Consider the following 19,056-nt stretch of genomic DNA (forward strand, 5'->3'; position numbering starts at 1 on the left):
TATGGGAGGGAGGAGAATGGGAAGGTGACAATGTGCAGGTGGAGGTTGGTAGAACATCAAACCATCCCAGAAAGGGGAGTGGGGTGGAAATCACTGAAGGAATAACTAAGCATTGCAACAGATTGCTCAGGGAGGTTGTGAAATCTCTGTGCAAGTTTTGAAGACTGGAATGGGCAAAGCCCAATATAACCTGGTGTGAATTCGGTGTTGATGCTGCTTTAAGCAGGTGACCTCCTGAGTACTTGTCAACCTGAATGATTATATGATTCTGTAAAAAGAGGATGACAGGTTGGTCTGATGTTTCAGAAGCACTTCTCTAGGAATTGTGATTTCAGTGAAATGTCATGTTATCAAGTGCATGGAGTATGAGAAGTTTCAGCTTGCTACTTGTCCTAGTTGTGTTCCCACTGCTGGCTTACACGATTGTCATCCTTAATACCTGTATGGAAATCAAAAATGTACTTTCAAACTGTCATGAAGAGAGACTGTTTTCGTTGATGCTGCCCTGGTGTGTAAGATGCTTATTCAGGGTCTTTCTGTCTGCGTCTGTCCGTCCGTCTCGGCCTCATCCCTGTGGCTGCTGCTCTTTCTCGCCACCTTTTATGGGCTGGTGAGGGCCGTAGGAACGAGCTGCTTAGGTTCAACGCGTGCTCCCTCCGCTGGTGGAGCAGCGGCATAGGACAAAGATCCGAGGGGAACTAACTGCCGGGAGCCTAGGGCTGCTTTTACAAGCCTGTCACTTGCTAAGTATTGAAAGTATCTTCAAGATTAAGGTTTTGGGCTGTGCTGTTCTGAATCTACAGGGTATGTCTCTAGGGTTTTTTATGTTCATGAGATGCTATTCTAACTTGTGTGGCCTGTTTCTGTACAGTGTCTTACCTGAGCATGTGACCTTGTACTCTGGTGTCAACTGTACATTTGGGAAAATGCAGTTTGGATTGCTTTATGATGCCTAAATGCATAGGAATATATAGATAAACAGCCAATTGATGTGCATTTTACATTAAGTATTTAAAAAATTCTTAAAAGTAAGTTTGACTGCAAGGTTTCTTCGTAGTGGTCAGGTTGGTTCCCGAAGTCCATCTATGATCAACAATGATTCTGAAACCTTAGAAGAATGTATGGTGTGTTCAGACATGAAGAGAGATACTCTATTTGGCCCCTGTGGACACATTGCCACATGTTCTCTGTGCTCACCACGGGTGAAAAAATGCCTCATCTGTAAAGAACAAGTTCAGTCTAGGACAAAGGTAAAAACTTCCAAAGTTTATTGGTTCTCTTTCTGTTTTTAATGGAAAAGTAAAAAAAAGAAGTCAAGGAAAAGTGTGGTGTATTTTAAGTGGTGTTTTGCCTTACAGGTGTCTCACTGGATGGAATTAATTTTGCATCATAATGATATCTCGTTCCAATGTTGTATGTTACTGTTTTCTGCTTGCCTGTGCTCATGTCCTACTTGCCCCTCATTCTTTCCCCATCTTGCAATGTCTTTATTGTTCAGGTCCTCAGAGTTCCTAGTACAGTCACCTGAGGATGCTTTATTTGAATAGATTTTTTTTTCTTCCCCCTGCATGGTATTTATTTTTTTCCACGTTAAGATAAATTGCTGCTTTTCTTGAAGTATATTTTCCTTCAGTAATATTCAGTTCTTCCAAGTTCCTTTATTCCTTAGGGCTGCTTGGAAAGATAATTTGTCTGTAAACTGAGTTAGTTAATATAAGCTTGTTTTTGAAGTTAATAATTACTTTCAGCTTTCATGTTTTCTTTCTCTGGAATCATGAATTTAATCTCCTTTAGAGTATCAACCAGTTGTGCCCTATTTTGAGGACCTAATCCCAGTAAGGTCCTCAGGTTTCTTAAATGGTTGCTCCCAAGTATTTGTGACTATATGGGTACATCCCCATGGCTTTTCTGTTTGAGTATTCTTTTATTCCCCATAATCACCAAGTCTTGTCCTTCTGTTGATTTTTGGCTGTTCAAAAAAAAAAAACCCAACAAAAAAACCCCACCCCCACCCCAAAAAAAACCCCACCCAAAAAAACCCTTGTGTTCCATACACAGGTTTTCTGATCCGTAGAAAACACACTCTATTCCTTTTATCTTTTTCCAAACACATTTGACCAGTCTGCTTCTGTGGTATGTTTTGCTGTTTTTACTATTCACTCTTATTCTTTCTTCTTATACCATTCACTATTCTGCAATGCATATTTTCAAAGGCCAATCGTTAACATAGTGTGAGCTCCTTTTCTCTAGACTTTCTTCATAGTCAGTGAAAAGGTTCTGCCACTGGGTGGTTCAGAGCAGTATAGTAAGGCTTCTACTTCCACTCGTCCATCTTAAGCAGCTAATCTATGGTAATCAGCTTTCCCAGGTGAAAGCTAACCTTTGTGGATAACCTTCCTTTGATTTCTTTTGCTAAATTAGATTGAGAGAGGGGAATACCTGTTCAATACTTCTCTTACACTTTTCTGTATAAAAACTTATGGTAATATCTACAAAGCTAAGAAACGAGCGAACCTGGACAACAGTTCTGTGAACTGGAAGAGGTGGTCCAGACCAGTATGAATGGAGTGATATGTGGTGTCTGTGGTCACACACATACAGTTCATCATATTAAAGGGCCTGAGAAACCCTAACCCAGAATATTAAAACAGATTACTATAAAAGTCTCTTAAGTGAATTTTGTAGAATTGTAGAATAGTTTGGGTTGGAAGGGACCTTTAAGGGTCACCTAGTCTCACCCACCCTGCCATGAGCAGGGACATCTTCAACTAGATCAGGTTGCTCAGAGCCCTGTCCAACCTGACCTTGAATGTTCCCAGGAAGGAGGCATCTACCACCTCTCTGGGCAACCTGTTCCAGTGTTTCACCACCCTCATCATAGAAAATTCCTTCCTTCTATCTAGTCTGAATCTACACTCTTTAGCTTAAAACCATTACCCCTTGTCCTATTGCAACAGTCCCTAATAAAAAGTCTGTCACCAACTTTCTTATAGGCCCCCTTTAAGGTACTGGAAGGCTGCAGTAAGGTCTCCCTGGAGCCTTCTCTTCTCCAGGCTGAGCAACCCCAATTTACGTATATATGGTGGAACAAAGAAGGAGAAAAGAATAAAGAAAAAGAAACATACACTGCCTTAGCTGCTTCTCTGTGCCTGTCAGTCTACTGAACACATAAATACTGCCAGCAAATATCTGTTCTTAGAAATCAGTGTGATAACTCATTTAAGTTGCATTTTGAGATGCTGAATTAGTTAAAATAACAGTGGATGGAGCTTCTTAAAGTCCACATGCTTTGCCAAAGACAGTGTAGAAGCAAATTAATGTAGAGAGCAGGAGATAAACTTTTCTCATATGTGTGTTTATTGTTCTTTACAGATTGAAGAATGTGTAGTATGTTCAGACAAAAAGGCAGCAGTGCTTTTCCAGCCTTGTGGTCATATGTGTGCCTGTGAGAGTAAGTAAACTTAATGGAAGTTCTTTTTGACGTAATCTTGAAACAGAACATTTTTAATCAGATTGCTAAAAGCTCATTAGTAATCTGACTTCAGGTCCAGTTTACACAGTAGTCTGGTGTGATAGTCAGAATTTTGGCATTATTAGGTGTGCTGGTAATGAAATAATTGGAGGACAAAGTGGAAGTTTTAAAAAAAATCAGAAAGCAAGTGCTCTTCCATCTCAATTGTTTAATTCAGTGTAGGCTTGCTCAGATTATAGAAGCCTGCTGTATCTCATTAAAACTTATGAAGTAATTAGAATTAATTTTATTGCTTTGTGACAGCTTTTTGGGGGGCATTCAGATGTGCAGATGCTGTTTTAAAAGAATATTGTAAATAAATATTTAATATGCTTCGTTACTAATGTACAGATTTACACAAGGGCTATATTTTTCCCTTAAAGACACATCATATATCTTTGCAAAGAGCACCAGTTATGATTCACTCTGATTTATCTGGTGTAGAAAAAACAGACAAGAGATCTCCAGAATTTTTTTTGGTTTTGAGAGTAGATGAGAATGCAGCCATCACCAGACATTTCAGGGCATTGTTGAAGGGTCATTTGCCTAGAGAAGAGCAGTCCTTGTTGGTGACGATCTACATAAGAGGGAAGGTAGTCATTCCCATAAGTAACTTCTTGCTTTGTCTCGCTAAAGAAGCCTCGTTCTTCCTCTGTTCTAGCTGAAACACCTGACATTGAATCACTACTGACTTTATAGTTATCCTGATCTGGCCTCTTTCACTGTCTGCAGTTGAAAGATGATGAGAGAAGGGGTTTTTTATTAGTTTCCCAGGAAGAGGATAGCAAAAAGATTGATTGCTCTGGTGAAGGATTTCAGCAGTGCAATATATGTCACCAAGTCTAAGCTGGAACAAGGACAACAAAAGTTTTAACAGATGTAGATGATTTCTTTCCAGATTATCTTCTGGACATCTTGTTCAAGCAGGATGAGAGAGAGTCTTCAAATTTGTGTAGTTTATAGGACTCACTCTATTGATTCACAGTAACTTTCAGCATTTATGAGACATAATCTTTTGCCTTTTGTAGAAGAATTACAGCCTCCTTTCTAGGATTATATTAAAAGATATAGGTTTACTCTTTTAAGGGTAAGGAGCCACACCTGTTTGCACCTGGAGCATTAGGACAGTAAGCGAGATCCTTTGTTCTAAAGGAAGAAACACGTAGTCAAGACGTTCTTGGAAATTCTGTTCTCAAATGTGTGTGATTTTACTTTTTTAACTTCTGTAATTCCTGTGGAATAGACATCCATTTGGAGAAAGAGGAACCTGTTTGCTTGAAATAAGTTAAAAGAAGATAAACAGACTAGGTTGACTTTGAATCCCAAACAAGACATTGTTTGTAGGTGTTATTTGCAGAAAATGATGTGAAGATGAACACAAGTAGTTATTTGTGTTATAAGCATTTATTATGGCATTGCTATATAGTTATTGTGAATAAACAAACTCATGGATAGCAAAGAAGAAAAATGAAATGGCAGGATTCAGAGTTGATTTATTTCTCTGTCAGATTGTGCAAGCTTGATGAAGAAATGTGTACAGTGTCGGGCAGTGGTTGAGCGAAGAGTGCCTTTCATAATGTGCTGCGGAGGGAAAGGTACAGAAGATACCACTGATGATATTTGTGAGTGACTCCAAACCCCATACTCTTTCACATTCCATCACCAACTTCTTATTCTCATTCTTTTAAATGACGTAAATCTTTGCTCTTCTTTTTAAAGAAAAGTTTAATAAAAACAGTGCTAAGTCATGTATCCATTTGCTGTTTGCACTGCTGTCTACATTGGTAGCAGCAGATGTGATGGTAATGCCTGTCACTACACTAAAGGATTGCTTCCAGTATCCAGAGTAGAAGCTGAAACATACATGACTTCTTGGTAACTTATTAATGTCCTATGAAGCAAAAGGTGATGATTGTCTGTAATTGTGCAAATGAGCAAATAAATGTGTTGGGTTTTGTGGTGTTTTTGTTTTTGTTGGTTTTTTTACTTCTGGAACTCAGTGGCTGATAAAGGAATGGTAAATATTTTGCTCCTAAGTACAAGCAACTTTCATGACAGATTGTTCAGTTTTACATCTTCTGCTTTGACTAGTTTTTAAATTTCTTGTGACTGCTCTGAAAAATTTCTATGAATTATTTGTATTTACTCTGTGTATGTATATGTGGTATGCAGTGTTTGAATTGAGTTTGTGAATTGGAATATTAGGTCAGTCTTGTCATACTGTTCCTAAATAGATAAATATAAGAGTAATCCTTAAATTGTCAGCATGAGTATTAAAAACCTGATTTTAAAATTTGTCATTTGAAATACTTCTCAATTCTTCTGTTTCTTATAGTAACATTGCCTCCCAGGTATGAGTCAAATACAGGAATATTAATCTGAGTTTTTTCAAATTTTGAACAAACTATTTCCAGATGCTTGTGCAGTTTTGAACACCAAATAGAATCAGCTGTGTAGATAAAAAGTCTTTTCAGTGTGAAAGGATTTGGCTTTATTTTTCACATGTGCAAAAAAATTTACTGCAGGAACTTCACTGGCAAATAAGAACTCTGAGAATATTAAGGGGCTACAGGCATTTTGAGCATCATTATTGAGGAAATATTGTCAAAGAAGCACTGCCACTAACCTCAGAGAAGTTCTTTGTGAATTGAGCTGCAGTGATGTAGTGAATTTAATTAGATTATCAAATGTGTTTCACTAATGTTATTTCAGATAATTGAAAAAATGTAGTTAGTAGACTGGAAATAATTATACCTATTTCATTAGGTTGATGCATGATCACATATCTTTATTTCCTCTAAATTACAGCAAGCGGAAACATTCCAGTTTTGCAGAAAGACAAAGATAATACCAACGTCAATGCAGATGTACAGAAGCTGCAGCAACAGTTACAAGACATCAAGGAACAGGTAAAAGTGCTGGATAGAAATTTTATAGACCACTAAAATAATTGAAAAAGCCAATGCATCTTCTGTTACTTAAAACCAAATGACATGTGGAAGTGCTTCAGTTCTTAAGTTTTAGTTAAATAACTGATATTTTTTGTGTGGTGTGGCTTTGTATGTCTTCTATGTACAGGTTTAAAAAAAAAATAAAATAATCAAATGGCCATGTTTGCTAATCAATCTATTATAGCGTCTGTGTTAGTGTGACTGAAAAAGGATGCTCTGCCCAGTCAGTATGTTCTCTGCCTGTTTAGCTGACCTGAGTATATAGGTACAGCAGAAGCTGTTTTCACAGAACAGTAATAAAAGAAGATATTCTTCACTATTCTGTATCTACCTGGATCTTTACTTGTCTGTTCATGAACTGCCTTTGAACAGTGGCTGGCAGTTACCTGTCAAATGAAGGCTGTAGTTTGTGTACACTTAAAATTGTGTGGTTGCAAAATTAAAACCTTTGAAAGTACTCTACATGTAATTTGAATCAGAATGTAAATGTTAAGGTTTGTCTTTTGTAATTATGCAGAGTGTTTGCAGGAGGAAATTTATACGAATTGTCTATAGATTGTATTGATTATTCAGTGGTTAAGTTACATGCAATTTAGAAACCCAATGAAAACCAAAAATTAATGTTTCTGATAACTGACACTTACCTATTAGTTACGTCTGTAAGTCTAGTTCCATTAGAAGCGCTTAAGTAGTTGTCTACATGCAGAACTTCACTGTGTTAAATTATTAAATTATTTCCTTGCTTTTCCATCTGATCAAAGAAAAAACTTGATTTTGAGATTTTTTTCAGCAGTAAAGGACCTGGGGTATCTGACTATTGTATGAACTTACTCTCTTAGAACCCCAATAATGTGATTTTTGGCTTCCCTATGTATAACGCATTTGGAAGAAACTTTTCATGGATACAGGAAACAGAGAAGCGTTCTTACTGTATTACTTGCTTTTTCCTCTTGTAGACTTAGAGCAGTTAGTAATACTTCAGTGGTGGCAGCACCACATATAGTCCTGGTAGTTGTTGCTCTCAGCTGTTCATGTGCGTGAGAGCTAAGACTAAAGTGTTTTAGATTGCTAGTTTTAGGGCCCATATCTCTAAATGCCTTGAATTTGGGAGCTGATATGCTGTCAAGTTTTAACCTCAGTGGCATGTCTGTGAAGAGCTATTCCTGTCATATGGAGACTTGGCCAACACCCCAGTAACAGAAATTCAAATATCCAATTCAAAACAGATTCCTTTGTAGTTTTTGTCTGTAAAAGAACATGCAAATTAAAAATTGTCATTTGAAAAATGCATGTCTGTCTTGACGATAACATCTGGAGTTTCTAGATATCTCTGATGTCTTATACTGTTAAGCTTCTGTTTTACTTTTTAACATTGGATGGAAAGAATAAGGTTACTGCTTTGGCATTTAAAATGATATATGCAAAACATGCAGATAAATGCTTAAATGCAAGTAATCTATTTTCTTCAGATCTATTTTTTTCTTTTCTGGTTATTTTAGAGTTTATAAAAGATTTGAGTTCTGTTTGGGTATGCTAATACTCTTTTGTATAGGGATCTGAAAGGAAAACTATGTTACAGTTTTTCTTCTTGATTAGGTGTGATCTCAATTTTTTCGGTTGTCCTTAGGTGCTCTTTTATTCTTAACAGTTTTGTCTTACCTTACCTTTGGGATTTGGTAGCCAGAAGCTTTCTGGTATCAGAAAGTTATGCTGTATTAGGGAGAAGAGAATAATTACTTTATATGTGTCATTTTCTACTTGTGTTTTCTGGTTTTCATATTTGCAGTAGTAAGAAAGATCTAATACTGGAATGCTTTGAGAATTTAAGTGCTCTCTTTTGCTTTGAAATGCCATTTTGTCCAAAAATTTATTTTAAAATCAATATAAAACTGAAGATTGTTTAGTGCCTCTGACCAGAAAGAGGTGGTTCTGGTCGTTCTTGTTTGCATCTTGGCTTGAGGCTCTTTCATGTTTTCCTTAGTGTCTTTTCTGCTTAGTCTTGTGATAGAGCAAGTTGAATTTGATTAAAATTAGTCATCTCATCTTTTAAATTTGTGCTTCAAATGATGCACAGGATTCCACTATAATCATGTATTCTTTTGATTTGTGCTTTAACAGTTGAGTCTTCACGTTACCTTGATATTTTCGTACCTAAAATTAATTTGTTCTCTTTCAGCAGGTATAGTCCTATGTTTCAACTCATACCTTCAATGATAATCTAATATGTTAGTGCAGCAAGCTTTTAAAACCATTTCTGGTGCCAAGCAGAAGTGATGCTGATGTCAACAGAATCTCCCACATCTGATGACCACACCAATCTTCAGGGATTCCCTGAATGTGAACCCTTTTGACTGTAATTGCAATACCTTCACTCCATTTCATACATAATCACCATCATCTGTCTAATATCTTATGTATGTTCCTTCACCATACTTACATCGCTTTCTCCTTAAAAATAAATATATTTTGTCACCGTGCACCTGTATATTGTTGGAAAAACTGTTTTTAGCAATAAGAATTGATATTTCAAGCAGTTTAAAACACCTTGTTAGTGGTAAAAGTTGATTTGAATTGTACATCCAGTTATATTTAAAGGTACAATAAGTACTTTTTCAGACTACTTTTACTTACCCAAAGAAGTAATTCCCACATAGAACAGGTATAGTGCCTTTTTTTACCATTTGTTTTACTTTGAAAGATGGGAGTCAAATGTTTCATGCCTCTAAAGTAGAGTGTAGTTTCATGCAGAGAATATTCTAACAAACTAGTAATGCAATAGAAACAGATACTGCTTATTTCCTGCTGCTGTGGCACAAATTGGGTATAAGGCATGCAGTGAGCTTTCTTCCACTGTAAAAGTGTATATAAGCTGGTGGTTAAGTAACAAATGCTCCTTGAAAGTTGGATAAAGCTCACTTATTTGGGCTTGTATCCCACTGGGAAACTGCTGAACTAATCAAGAAAATCCTTGTCAGAATAGAATTGCATAACAAACAGGAAGTTTGGTTGTTCCTGCTAGCTGAATTCTCCTACTGTATGAAGTAACTTAAGTGTTAAAATAGTATCATATTAATAAATTAAATAGCTAATATATTTTATATACTCTGCATTTGTACTAAGCAGGATAAATGGGGCGATATGCTAATACTGCATGCAATTTCAGAAAAGATCTCTAAAATTAAAATGTTAGGATTTTTTTGCTTCACTGAATGAAATAATCAAAAGTAATTGCATTTGAACAGATTTTTTTATTATTATTATTATTTCTGAGTCCCCTGATGTATGTGTTTATTTTCAAATGATGGTGTGGAATTTGGATAGAAACAGACCCTTGTAACTCCAGTAATTCTGACATTATATTTAGGCACAAAAGCAAATAATTAAGCTAAAAACATAGAACAAAGTCTACAAGTGTTTTCTCCAAAGATAAGATTCAGGTTTGCTTTGTCAGTCCTTTGTCATAGGACATCATGTCAGTACTATCAGGTTATACACACTTGTCCCACTACAGCTATATATTAGTTGGAAATAGCTGTTTCATTGCTATGTGAAGGCTGTTGTTACTGGAGGAAGAATGGTCTAATTGTCCCTTTGGGATGTGAAGGTGATGACGTGGTGTGGATGGAAAAATGAGCAGGACTGAATGACAGACAGTTGGTCTTTTGCAGATTTTTAGTTTGAGAGTGTTTTGTTGCAGCACTGTGGAAATTCTGATAAAGCTGGAACACAGCATTTTTGGGAAGAGTGAAGGGTTTTTTTTTTTTAAACAAAGTGATGTAAGTTTTTATCTGGAAGTTTTACATTCCTGATGGGCCATTATACTGGTATCCTGAAGATTAAAATAGGCATTTTGGCAGATTCCATGCCAATTTAATCTCTATATAAGCAGACTGATAGTGAATTTTTTTTTTTGCGTGGTCAACTAAGCTATCTGCCCTAGGAAGTAATACGTATTGATTCCATAGAAAGTATGCTTTAAAGGGTTCCTGCTATGGGTTCTCTCTCATGAGATGAATAAACTAAAGTAAACCCCCAATGATGAGTATGGAAACAAGTCACAGGTGCAAGGTGGTGATAAAATGAATTTGCATTTGAAATATGAGCCCTGTCAGTATTTCATATTATATATGAGATGAACATTTGTAAGTGTTTAGATAGGAGTAGTGTGTCTCAGATCTGAGGACATCTTATATTTGATTTGTTGGACTATAGAACGGTCTTAACAATTACCATCTGTTATAATATCTATTCATTTACTAACCTTTGATAAACTGTTATAAATTAAATCCTAATATGGCTGCAGTATGTTTATGGTGAAGGAACATGCCTTACCAAAACTTCAGTTTCTGCATGTGACAAAAGGTGAAGGATATTATTCCTTAGTGGCTTGGTACAAAATGAACTTTGCTGTTGAAGAACTTCAGAAGATCTTTTTTGAGCATTGGCTGTCACTTCAATGTTCAGCAATTAAAACTGATTTTAAAAGTTTGCTGTGCTAGTGTTATGACTGAAGGTCACAGATTTATTAAATTGTTCTTAATTTGAAACTTGAGGTGTTCTTTTGGTTGAAAATCTAGATAACTTCCATGAACAAAGGCTGGAATTACCAGTCTTGAATCTTTACGTATAATATTGATTATGCAGCATTTTTATTACTTCTGCACGTGTTGAGTACTTGGTGTTTAAAGGTAAGTATGTGAATGGCTAGATAGCCTGAGAATAAATTGGTAAATCATTACCCAAGCATGGCACACATAAAAGCGGTTTGTGTTGTTTGTTCCCTGGAAGATTACGTGACATAAAGGGGAATGTTGCTGAAGAATGTCTTAATGTTGCAAACTTGGGTAATGATATTGAAAATGTGATGTCAACCTACTACTGGATTGTCTTACTTAAAGGGACCATATTTGGAAAAAAGCTACGTAGTTTTTGTGTCGTGATGGGGTAGGAAAAGCCCAAATATTTTAAGGCAATGTGAAGTAAAAAAGTGGTATTCAGTACTGTATCACTACCACCATTGACTATGTAACTTGTCAAAATCTTTTACAGACTATGTGCCCTGTCTGTTTGGACCGTCTGAAGAATATGATCTTTCTCTGTGGACATGGAACATGTCAACTTTGTGGAGACCGAATGAGTGAATGCCCTATATGCCGCAAGGCAATTGAACGAAGGATCCTTTTGTATTAAGTAGTGGAACCAGTGTCTTCTATTAGCTTATGAAATAATAAAGACATCTTGATGATTTAAATCTCTGTAAGTTTGAAAGGCAGTAAAGGGTTCTAATGAAAACATTTCTAATACTGTAGCACAGGTTCATTATATGGTAATTGTTTAAAGACTGTGAACACACCAAATAAGAGAACAGTATTTGAACAGTCAGCTTTTAGCTTTACTCTTGGAAAACATCTAAGCCTGAAGCTAATTTAAAGCAGTCTTTTTTTCATTTTCTTTCTGACTCTTTCTTCCCTTAAAGTTTAAAGGGACAATCTTATTTTGGTTTCATTCATGTTTTTTAATGTATGTATCAGGTGTCAAGTGTTGTAAGGGGGTTTTTTATATTGCCAGTTAATATCAGATATAAATATTTAGGATTTTTTCATTTTATGCTTCTCTGGAGAATGTTGATATTTCCTGTGACAGTTATGATTCACAATAATTTTTGTCTTGAAATATACAATAATGCAAAAACAATACAAAGTGTATACATACTAGTAATAAATACACAGTTCCCATAAGTTCAGGCCTCAAAATCTAATGTTAAGGTAATTCTGTTTTCCTAATTCTTTTTCACTAGAACAAGCCAGAATTACTTGAAATTATTCCAACTTAGCATCAATTGAATAATTCAGCTGAGTAAGAACTGATCTAAAGCATCCTGGGTGGGAAACAGGAGTTGAATGTTAAATACTCCTTGTCTGTGGGAGGCACATATTGTAGCAGAGGGCAGGTAAGTGCTCCGTTAGGCTTGTACTTTCCAACAGAGAAGCTATATGAAGTGTTGCTTTATAACACTCAATACTTGGATGCCATCACAGTCCTATGGAAATAGAGACAATGACTGAAGGTATCGCTATAGGAGCAGCTGTAGTCTTCTATACTGTAGTCACACCAGATGTATGTGACTGCATACGAGTTTGTGATTGGACTCATTTGGCAATGTTGTGTGCCAGTTGAAATTAAAGTGTCAGCCTGATGCTATTGTGGTGCCAAAAGAAACAGCTGAAGTAGAAAAACTAGGTAAGCTAACCAACATGCTTGAATTATTAATATAGGTGTCTATTAAAAGGTGAAAGAGCTCTATCTTGTACTGGGAAGGCTACATGATGCTTGCCTTTCCAAAAACTTAATGAGGAAGAATGTTTGCAAATCCAGAATCATTTTCACACACTGTCTTTGGATTCTGATGTTGAAGGTCAGCTAGTGTTGTTGAGGAAGCTAGTAAGTTCATTCACTCTAATTAGTCTGATATCATCTGTTCAATGTGCGCAGAGTGCAAATGTTTAATTGGATAACACTTAAATAATCGAAGGATGAAAAACAGAAGCTTAGTTGGAAACCAGAGGGGATCATAACAAGTAGAAGAGTTGAGTATATGTCATTGTGCCTCTGTCTTCAGCAAAAGATGAAAGTGTAAATCTCATTATTATCATCATCACTATTATTAGGGAGCAAAGTGAAAATAAGAGAAAAATCAGTAAGGCATTGATCTCTAATATACTGTAAAATCATAAAATGTAAGAGTTGCAGGCTTTGTTTATTATGATTATCCCCCAGTATTTAATAGCAGTTTTGAAATTGAATGAAATATCTCAGTTTGTTTCTTGAAACAATCAAGAAGGCATCTAATAATATATATTATTCAGGTGTGAGGTATGCTCAGATGTTTAAGTAAAATACTTTTCATTTTTTTCCATTTAGTAAAATACATAAATGGTCACATCAGTACACAGTGATTTAAAGTATAAAGACAACCTGAGAGGCTAACAGAATATGCTAAATAGCTGTAGCTTGTTAACTTCAGTGTAACTATGTTTGACTTTTTTTCCCCAAACCTACTGTCTATCACTTACTATATCCCAAGCTCATATGGCGCTTCTCAAAATTTGGGCTATTATTACCTATTTTCTATTTGTCAAAATACTCTGTACTTTTATTTTGGAGTTTGGAGGAATCCCTTTTTGCTGAAGTGGATACTGAAAATTACATTGGCAAGAGAATAAACAAGTTACTTTGTAAATGTGAAAGTTTGATTATGAGGTGGTGTTCTTAATTTGGACTGGGTGAGGATATAGCAGATTTGCACAAGTACTTGTGCCTTGTTAGCATAGTCTTAAAATCGGTATTTTAGCTTCTTTTAAAGATGTGAAATGGTCTTTTAAAAATAATCTGATTTAGGTACTTACTGTGTAGATATTTTCTAGAGATGAAGTTTTATGTATGCCTAATTATTTTTAGCAGTATTAATTGCAGTTTGTGTAAACACTAAATTGTTTGAAGAAGCTGCTTTGAGCTAGTGATTTAAGCTTCCTCTACAAAATTAAACGTCAGAAACTTAATTTTACTCTTCCAGTAGCAGCTGGTGAACCGAAGAGCCTATCCTGTTCTTTGTGCTGCATGGGTCAAGTTTTCACTTAAAAAAAACCCCAACAACGCTACAGACTAACTTTTAGCAGTGCTACCTCCTTTCTGTCAAAGTAGTGAATTCTTCTCTAGTTGTTCTTTGTCTTTGGGAAGGGATGGGGAACACATCAGTTTTGTTTTGCTTTGTCAGTTTTGATGTCTGAATACATTGTGAAGGTTTTTTTACTGACTATAAATTACGTACAATATGTGTGATTTACCACAATGTACATTGTATATCATTCTTGCATAAGTTGCTGGAACTCATACTGTTGTCTTTTTATGCATTTCATAACTTGTTTGTGTTGACAAAGCAAAACTTATCTGCAGAAGTTTTAGTGTGTGCCATTTTTATAGCTAAGCCTGTGGTAAATACAAAAGTTCTGGCTCAGGGCTTTTTAACAACTTAAACACATTCACAATATTCTTCAGCACATCTTGGAGAATATTAGAGATTTAATGACTATATAGTGCCTTGGTAGAACTATTGAATGGGCAGCAGCTGTAGAGTCCTTACAGAATGCAAGTATCTTTTGAATCCAGTTAATGAGTTGATGTTAATATAATTGTAATATCCCTGCCATGGGTTTAGAAAATTGTATATACTTTCTGTACAGGAAAATCGGCAAATTTAGGTATTGTTAAGCTTTCTGAAAGTTGTTTGATTGTTGCACCAATCATGAGGGTCTGCAGGGCATAGTATTCAAATTTGCAGAAGGAGCATTTGTGGCAAAGACAGCTGATAAAAGTGTTCTGTATGTGATAGTTTTAGTATGAGGGGAGAGGTCATTGTATAAACAAACATGTAAAAATACCTGCTTTACTCTGGCTTAGTAAGTCTTTTATAAGAGGGAGAGAAATAATCAGCAACAAATCTGTATGTCTGCATGCCATTTCATAGTTAGAAAAATTTAAGTTTCATTTTGCGCTTCTAGGAAATACTTTCTTTGTCCCAAGCTTAGTGTCTTTATGAATGCAAACTATTCGTGTTAGAAAACTGGTTTTACTGAACCACAGGAACATTTTTGCTTTTATTAAAACCAACTTTGTATTTTCAGTAAATTGTAGATTTTTACATGACTGTTTATTGGAGAAATTTAAGGTTGTCTGTGTGAATGTAGTGGATTTCTGTATGCAGATAGCATTATATAATTGCTTTCATTAAAACCGCTTAGCACGGTCTAAGCTTTTCAAAGGAAATGCTAACGTACGTACTGTATGGTTCATAAAACTTATATAAGATGTATACTGACTTTTTCAAAAGGTTTGATTTAAAAGTGTAGTTGGACTGAATTAATACTAGTTTTTGAGTGTACATCATTGGGAAGGGAGTAGTGGCTTATATGACTTCCTTCTCCTTGGTTGTAATGATGTTAAGATGTCACCACGGAATTAGAAAATTGTATACCTGAACAAATGTTTGGTAACTCTGTTAGTTGTTGACATACGATGTTTAAAAGCACAGGAGACTTTATTTATTGAGAAAGTTTGCAATCCAAACTTCAAAAATTCTGGTTCTTTATAATGTAACCCTGAAGAGTAAGTTTGTAGCAACATCAGAAATGCTATGTGCCTTTGAATCTCCCAGATATTCAAATATTGTTTAAGCAGCACAGTAGAACTATGAAGGGTGGATTATGTTGTAATAACTAAAAGGTTGATTTAAAATATTTATCTATGGCATATGTGCAAATTTTTCTGTGTAATATGCAGTTCATAATGCTTATTAGAGCTGCTGTTAAGTTTATGTTAGACTCTGGGTTTACTTATAATTGAATGGCCACTACAGATCTGGCTATGTGAACATGATCATTTAAAAATCTCCTGCCAGATATGGTAACTCCCATATTCTGCATATTCTGAGACAACAGTTGCTGCATCATAGTTTATACTTTCAGGATTCAATTTAATGGATGCATTAAAAATATATATAAATACATATTTAATGAAGGGCAACAAAACCAACCAGACTTCAGTGGCTTAGTGTTTTAATTTATCATAGTGTACAGGTGAAAAATGAATTGACAGAATAAAAAGTTTGTTGCGCTCTTTCTTAGTTTCTTTTCATTTTTCAAGATTTCTTCAACTTTGGTTTGTATGAAAACACAATATTTTCAGATATATTTTTAAAGAACTTTTTATTTGAAAACGATTGATGCAAATTGTCAAAATACATTTTAAATAGCCAGTTGTTCTTTGTTTTGGGACTTACAAGCCATTCACATACTTCCCCATACCTGTTCATTGAAAGCAATTGGAGCAGTGCTGGCATAGGTTTAAGACTTGGTCTCTGCAGTCTCTAGGGTTTCAGCCCCTAATATTGGTCACAGTGGAAGCAGCTGGTTTTGCTGGTGTTTGATATTGATGTTTTTTAGATTTTGAGATGGCTGCTTCATACTGTACAATATAATTAATGCAAGATTTTATAATATAAATACTGTATATTATAATTAATATCTGTATAATTTACTTTGCTGTTGTAACCAATTCTAGCTGTGTCCAGTATGCAGCTGTCTGTGACAGGAATGATGAAACTCCATGGAGATTTCCTTTGGATTTGACATTTAATTAGGTGCAGAGGGTGGTTCTTCATGGGTGTAGTACTCTGTTTTATTTAGGGAAGAAAAATCAGCAGCAGTATTTGAATAAAAAGTGATAACTTTCCTTTGCAGACTTGGTTTTCCACAATATGGAAAGGTAATTTCAGAAACAACATTGTTGAAGATCTTGTTGTGCTTTGTGCAGCCCTCTTCAAGTCAACAAAGTAGCATGGATTGGAAAGCTTTTCCTTTAAAGACTGAAACCTATCAACTGTTCTTGATACTTATGAAAAGGTTTTGGCTGAAAAATACTTTAGGGATTTAAATACTTTGTTCCTTTTGCAGTAACCAGTGTAGTATGTCCAGGCTCTCCAGGAGATAGTAAGTTGTTTGTTGGGGGGGGTGTTTTGTTTTGTTTGTTTGTTTTATTAAAAAGCAGTCATTAGAGAGTGATGCTATGATGGATTGAAATAATTTAATTTACATTGGAAATCAAGAACTGTGCCAGCTGGTAATGTATAACTTTTATTCTGTAACAATGCAAGACTTTAAGTTATAGGAAATTTAGTGCAAGATCTAATTTCTTACAGTTAGGATTTGTTGATGCTTACTTGACTGCCCTAAAGAAGTTAATAAAAAACTCAATTTCTGCAAAAATGCCTAACGTCAGGAAAATACACTTGTGAGACTATATTGACGCCTTGACACGCTATAACACCGTTTCACTGATTTTTTTTTTTTCCTTAATAAATCTGAGGGAAATAAGTAGACAAACTTAAATCTGAGCTGATTTCCCCAGTGACGCATGCTTGTGTATCCTAAAATGTTTGAGTATTTCTTCCACAAGGGGTCAGTAACACCCTCTGTTTGTGACAAGTTTTTTTGTAATATAAGCACAAAGCAAACAAGGGATAAGGATAATGATGATTGCATTAATATGTGGGTGGAGCAGACCTCACTTGTCCCCTTCTTCAAGCAGGGTAAGTATAATTAGCTTATTTGCTGACTTCAGTAAGCACCATATTCTATCCTCTGACTCTCATGTGACATGAACATTGCTACTATTGATTAGGGCAAAGTTCCAGTGGAGTGTTTACCTTTAGCTCTAGCTGAAAGTATTCATTTAGTCTAGGTTTTTCCAAAAGCGTGCAGCTGGAGCAGATAAACTATATGAGAGAGCTTGTCCAGTGGGCAAGGGAAAAGACTTCATGTATGAGTGTCCCACATATTCTTAATGATAACCACAGTCTCCCTAGATGGCTAAAGCTAATTAATATTTGCCACCCTATAGTAACACAGCTTATAGTTAAACATGTTTTGAAGCCTATCAGTCTGCTCAGTGGAAGGAATGTCCAGCTTTTCAAGGCTTCCCTGAGTATGCAAGTTACTTGGAGACAGAAGTTTGAAGTAACTCATTATCTTTCTACCAAGAGGCTGAACAGACCAGACAGCTATTCCCCAGACAAAAATTTCCAACCTTTGTACCAAAATTATATTTCACATATAGGAATCCAGGATGGTCACCGTAATTCAGGTTGGCACAGGTTCTTATGCTTGCTGAATTAACGCAGGACCTTGCTTACCTTCATGTTTGCAACTCTTGTTATTCTCTGTTTCACATCTGTTATGGTTTTTGCTTCTCATGTCTTCAGTGCTTCTGTCCCCCACTACTCAAGTCTTCGATTTAAATTCTTCTTATGTCTGTTTTTTTGATAGCAGAACTGTGTTCCTTCCTTCTTCACATATCCCTTCTCAATGTCGTTCTTTCCTCCATTACACTGAGGTTGGCACAGTGCTTTGGCATAAGCACAGTGGGGCCCTATCCTTGTGTCTGACTCCACTCTTAATTGCATATACTGACAGGAGGAATTCCTGAATTCAGTCTTAGCAAGATTGCACATTAATTTATCAACATCCCTTATTTGTCTGTATTGGCAGTGTAAGAAACAGGGTTTGGCTACCACCTGAGGAAAGGGTAGGGGCGCTCCTTTTAGTCTAGTTGCAACTCTTCTCAACTATATGAGGAAGATCAGGAACAAGTAAATGTTTCAGGATTGTTTGGTTTGTTTTGTTTGTTTGTTGTTGGGGGGGGGGGGTCCCTTCTGTAGGCTGTCTGAAATGTTCATTACTACCATATCTCAAGTTCAGTTTTTGGTGACCAACTAAAGTATTTCTCAGAGAAACTCACTCTGGATGGAAGTTCCTGTCTCCCTAGTAGTGTGTATCTTGCCCACTTAAGTTGCCTGAAGGAAGCCTGTTTAGTTCAGTAGGATCACTTGCAAGAGCACGGGTCTTTTGCAAAGAGAAGGGTTCTGTTATTGGGCTTCTTGCTGCCTCCGTAGAGAAGTATGGAAAAAGTTCTGCCTCTTTGAATAAAGTAAGTCTGAAACCACATTCCAAGTAATACACTTTTACTAAGATTTCATAATCC

General features: G+C 35.9%; 1 protein-coding gene across 3 annotated transcripts in view; it reads left to right on the top strand.

Moving 5' to 3' along the window:
- Positions 1-16,136, top strand: part of MIB1 (MIB E3 ubiquitin protein ligase 1) — an 81,261-nt gene extending 65,125 nt beyond the window's left edge. For 2 of the 3 annotated variants that reach the window (XM_075023112.1, XM_075023110.1), the window contains exons 17-21: positions 1,058-1,250; positions 3,373-3,451; positions 5,020-5,133; positions 6,320-6,420; positions 11,512-16,136. In XM_075023112.1, the coding sequence (XP_074879213.1) occupies positions 1,058-1,250; positions 3,373-3,451; positions 5,020-5,133; positions 6,320-6,420; positions 11,512-11,652 (628 nt within the window). In that variant the 3' untranslated portion in view covers positions 11,653-16,136. The remainder of the gene's footprint in view (positions 1-1,057; positions 1,251-3,372; positions 3,452-5,019; positions 5,134-6,319; positions 6,421-11,511) is intronic. The other variant, XM_075023111.1, reaches the window with a different exon arrangement.
- The last annotated feature ends 2,920 nt before the right edge of the window (positions 16,137-19,056 follow it).

This window comes from Buteo buteo, chromosome 3 (genome assembly GCF_964188355.1).
Source record: "Buteo buteo chromosome 3, bButBut1.hap1.1, whole genome shotgun sequence".
Taxonomy (NCBI): Eukaryota; Metazoa; Chordata; class Aves; order Accipitriformes; family Accipitridae; genus Buteo; species Buteo buteo.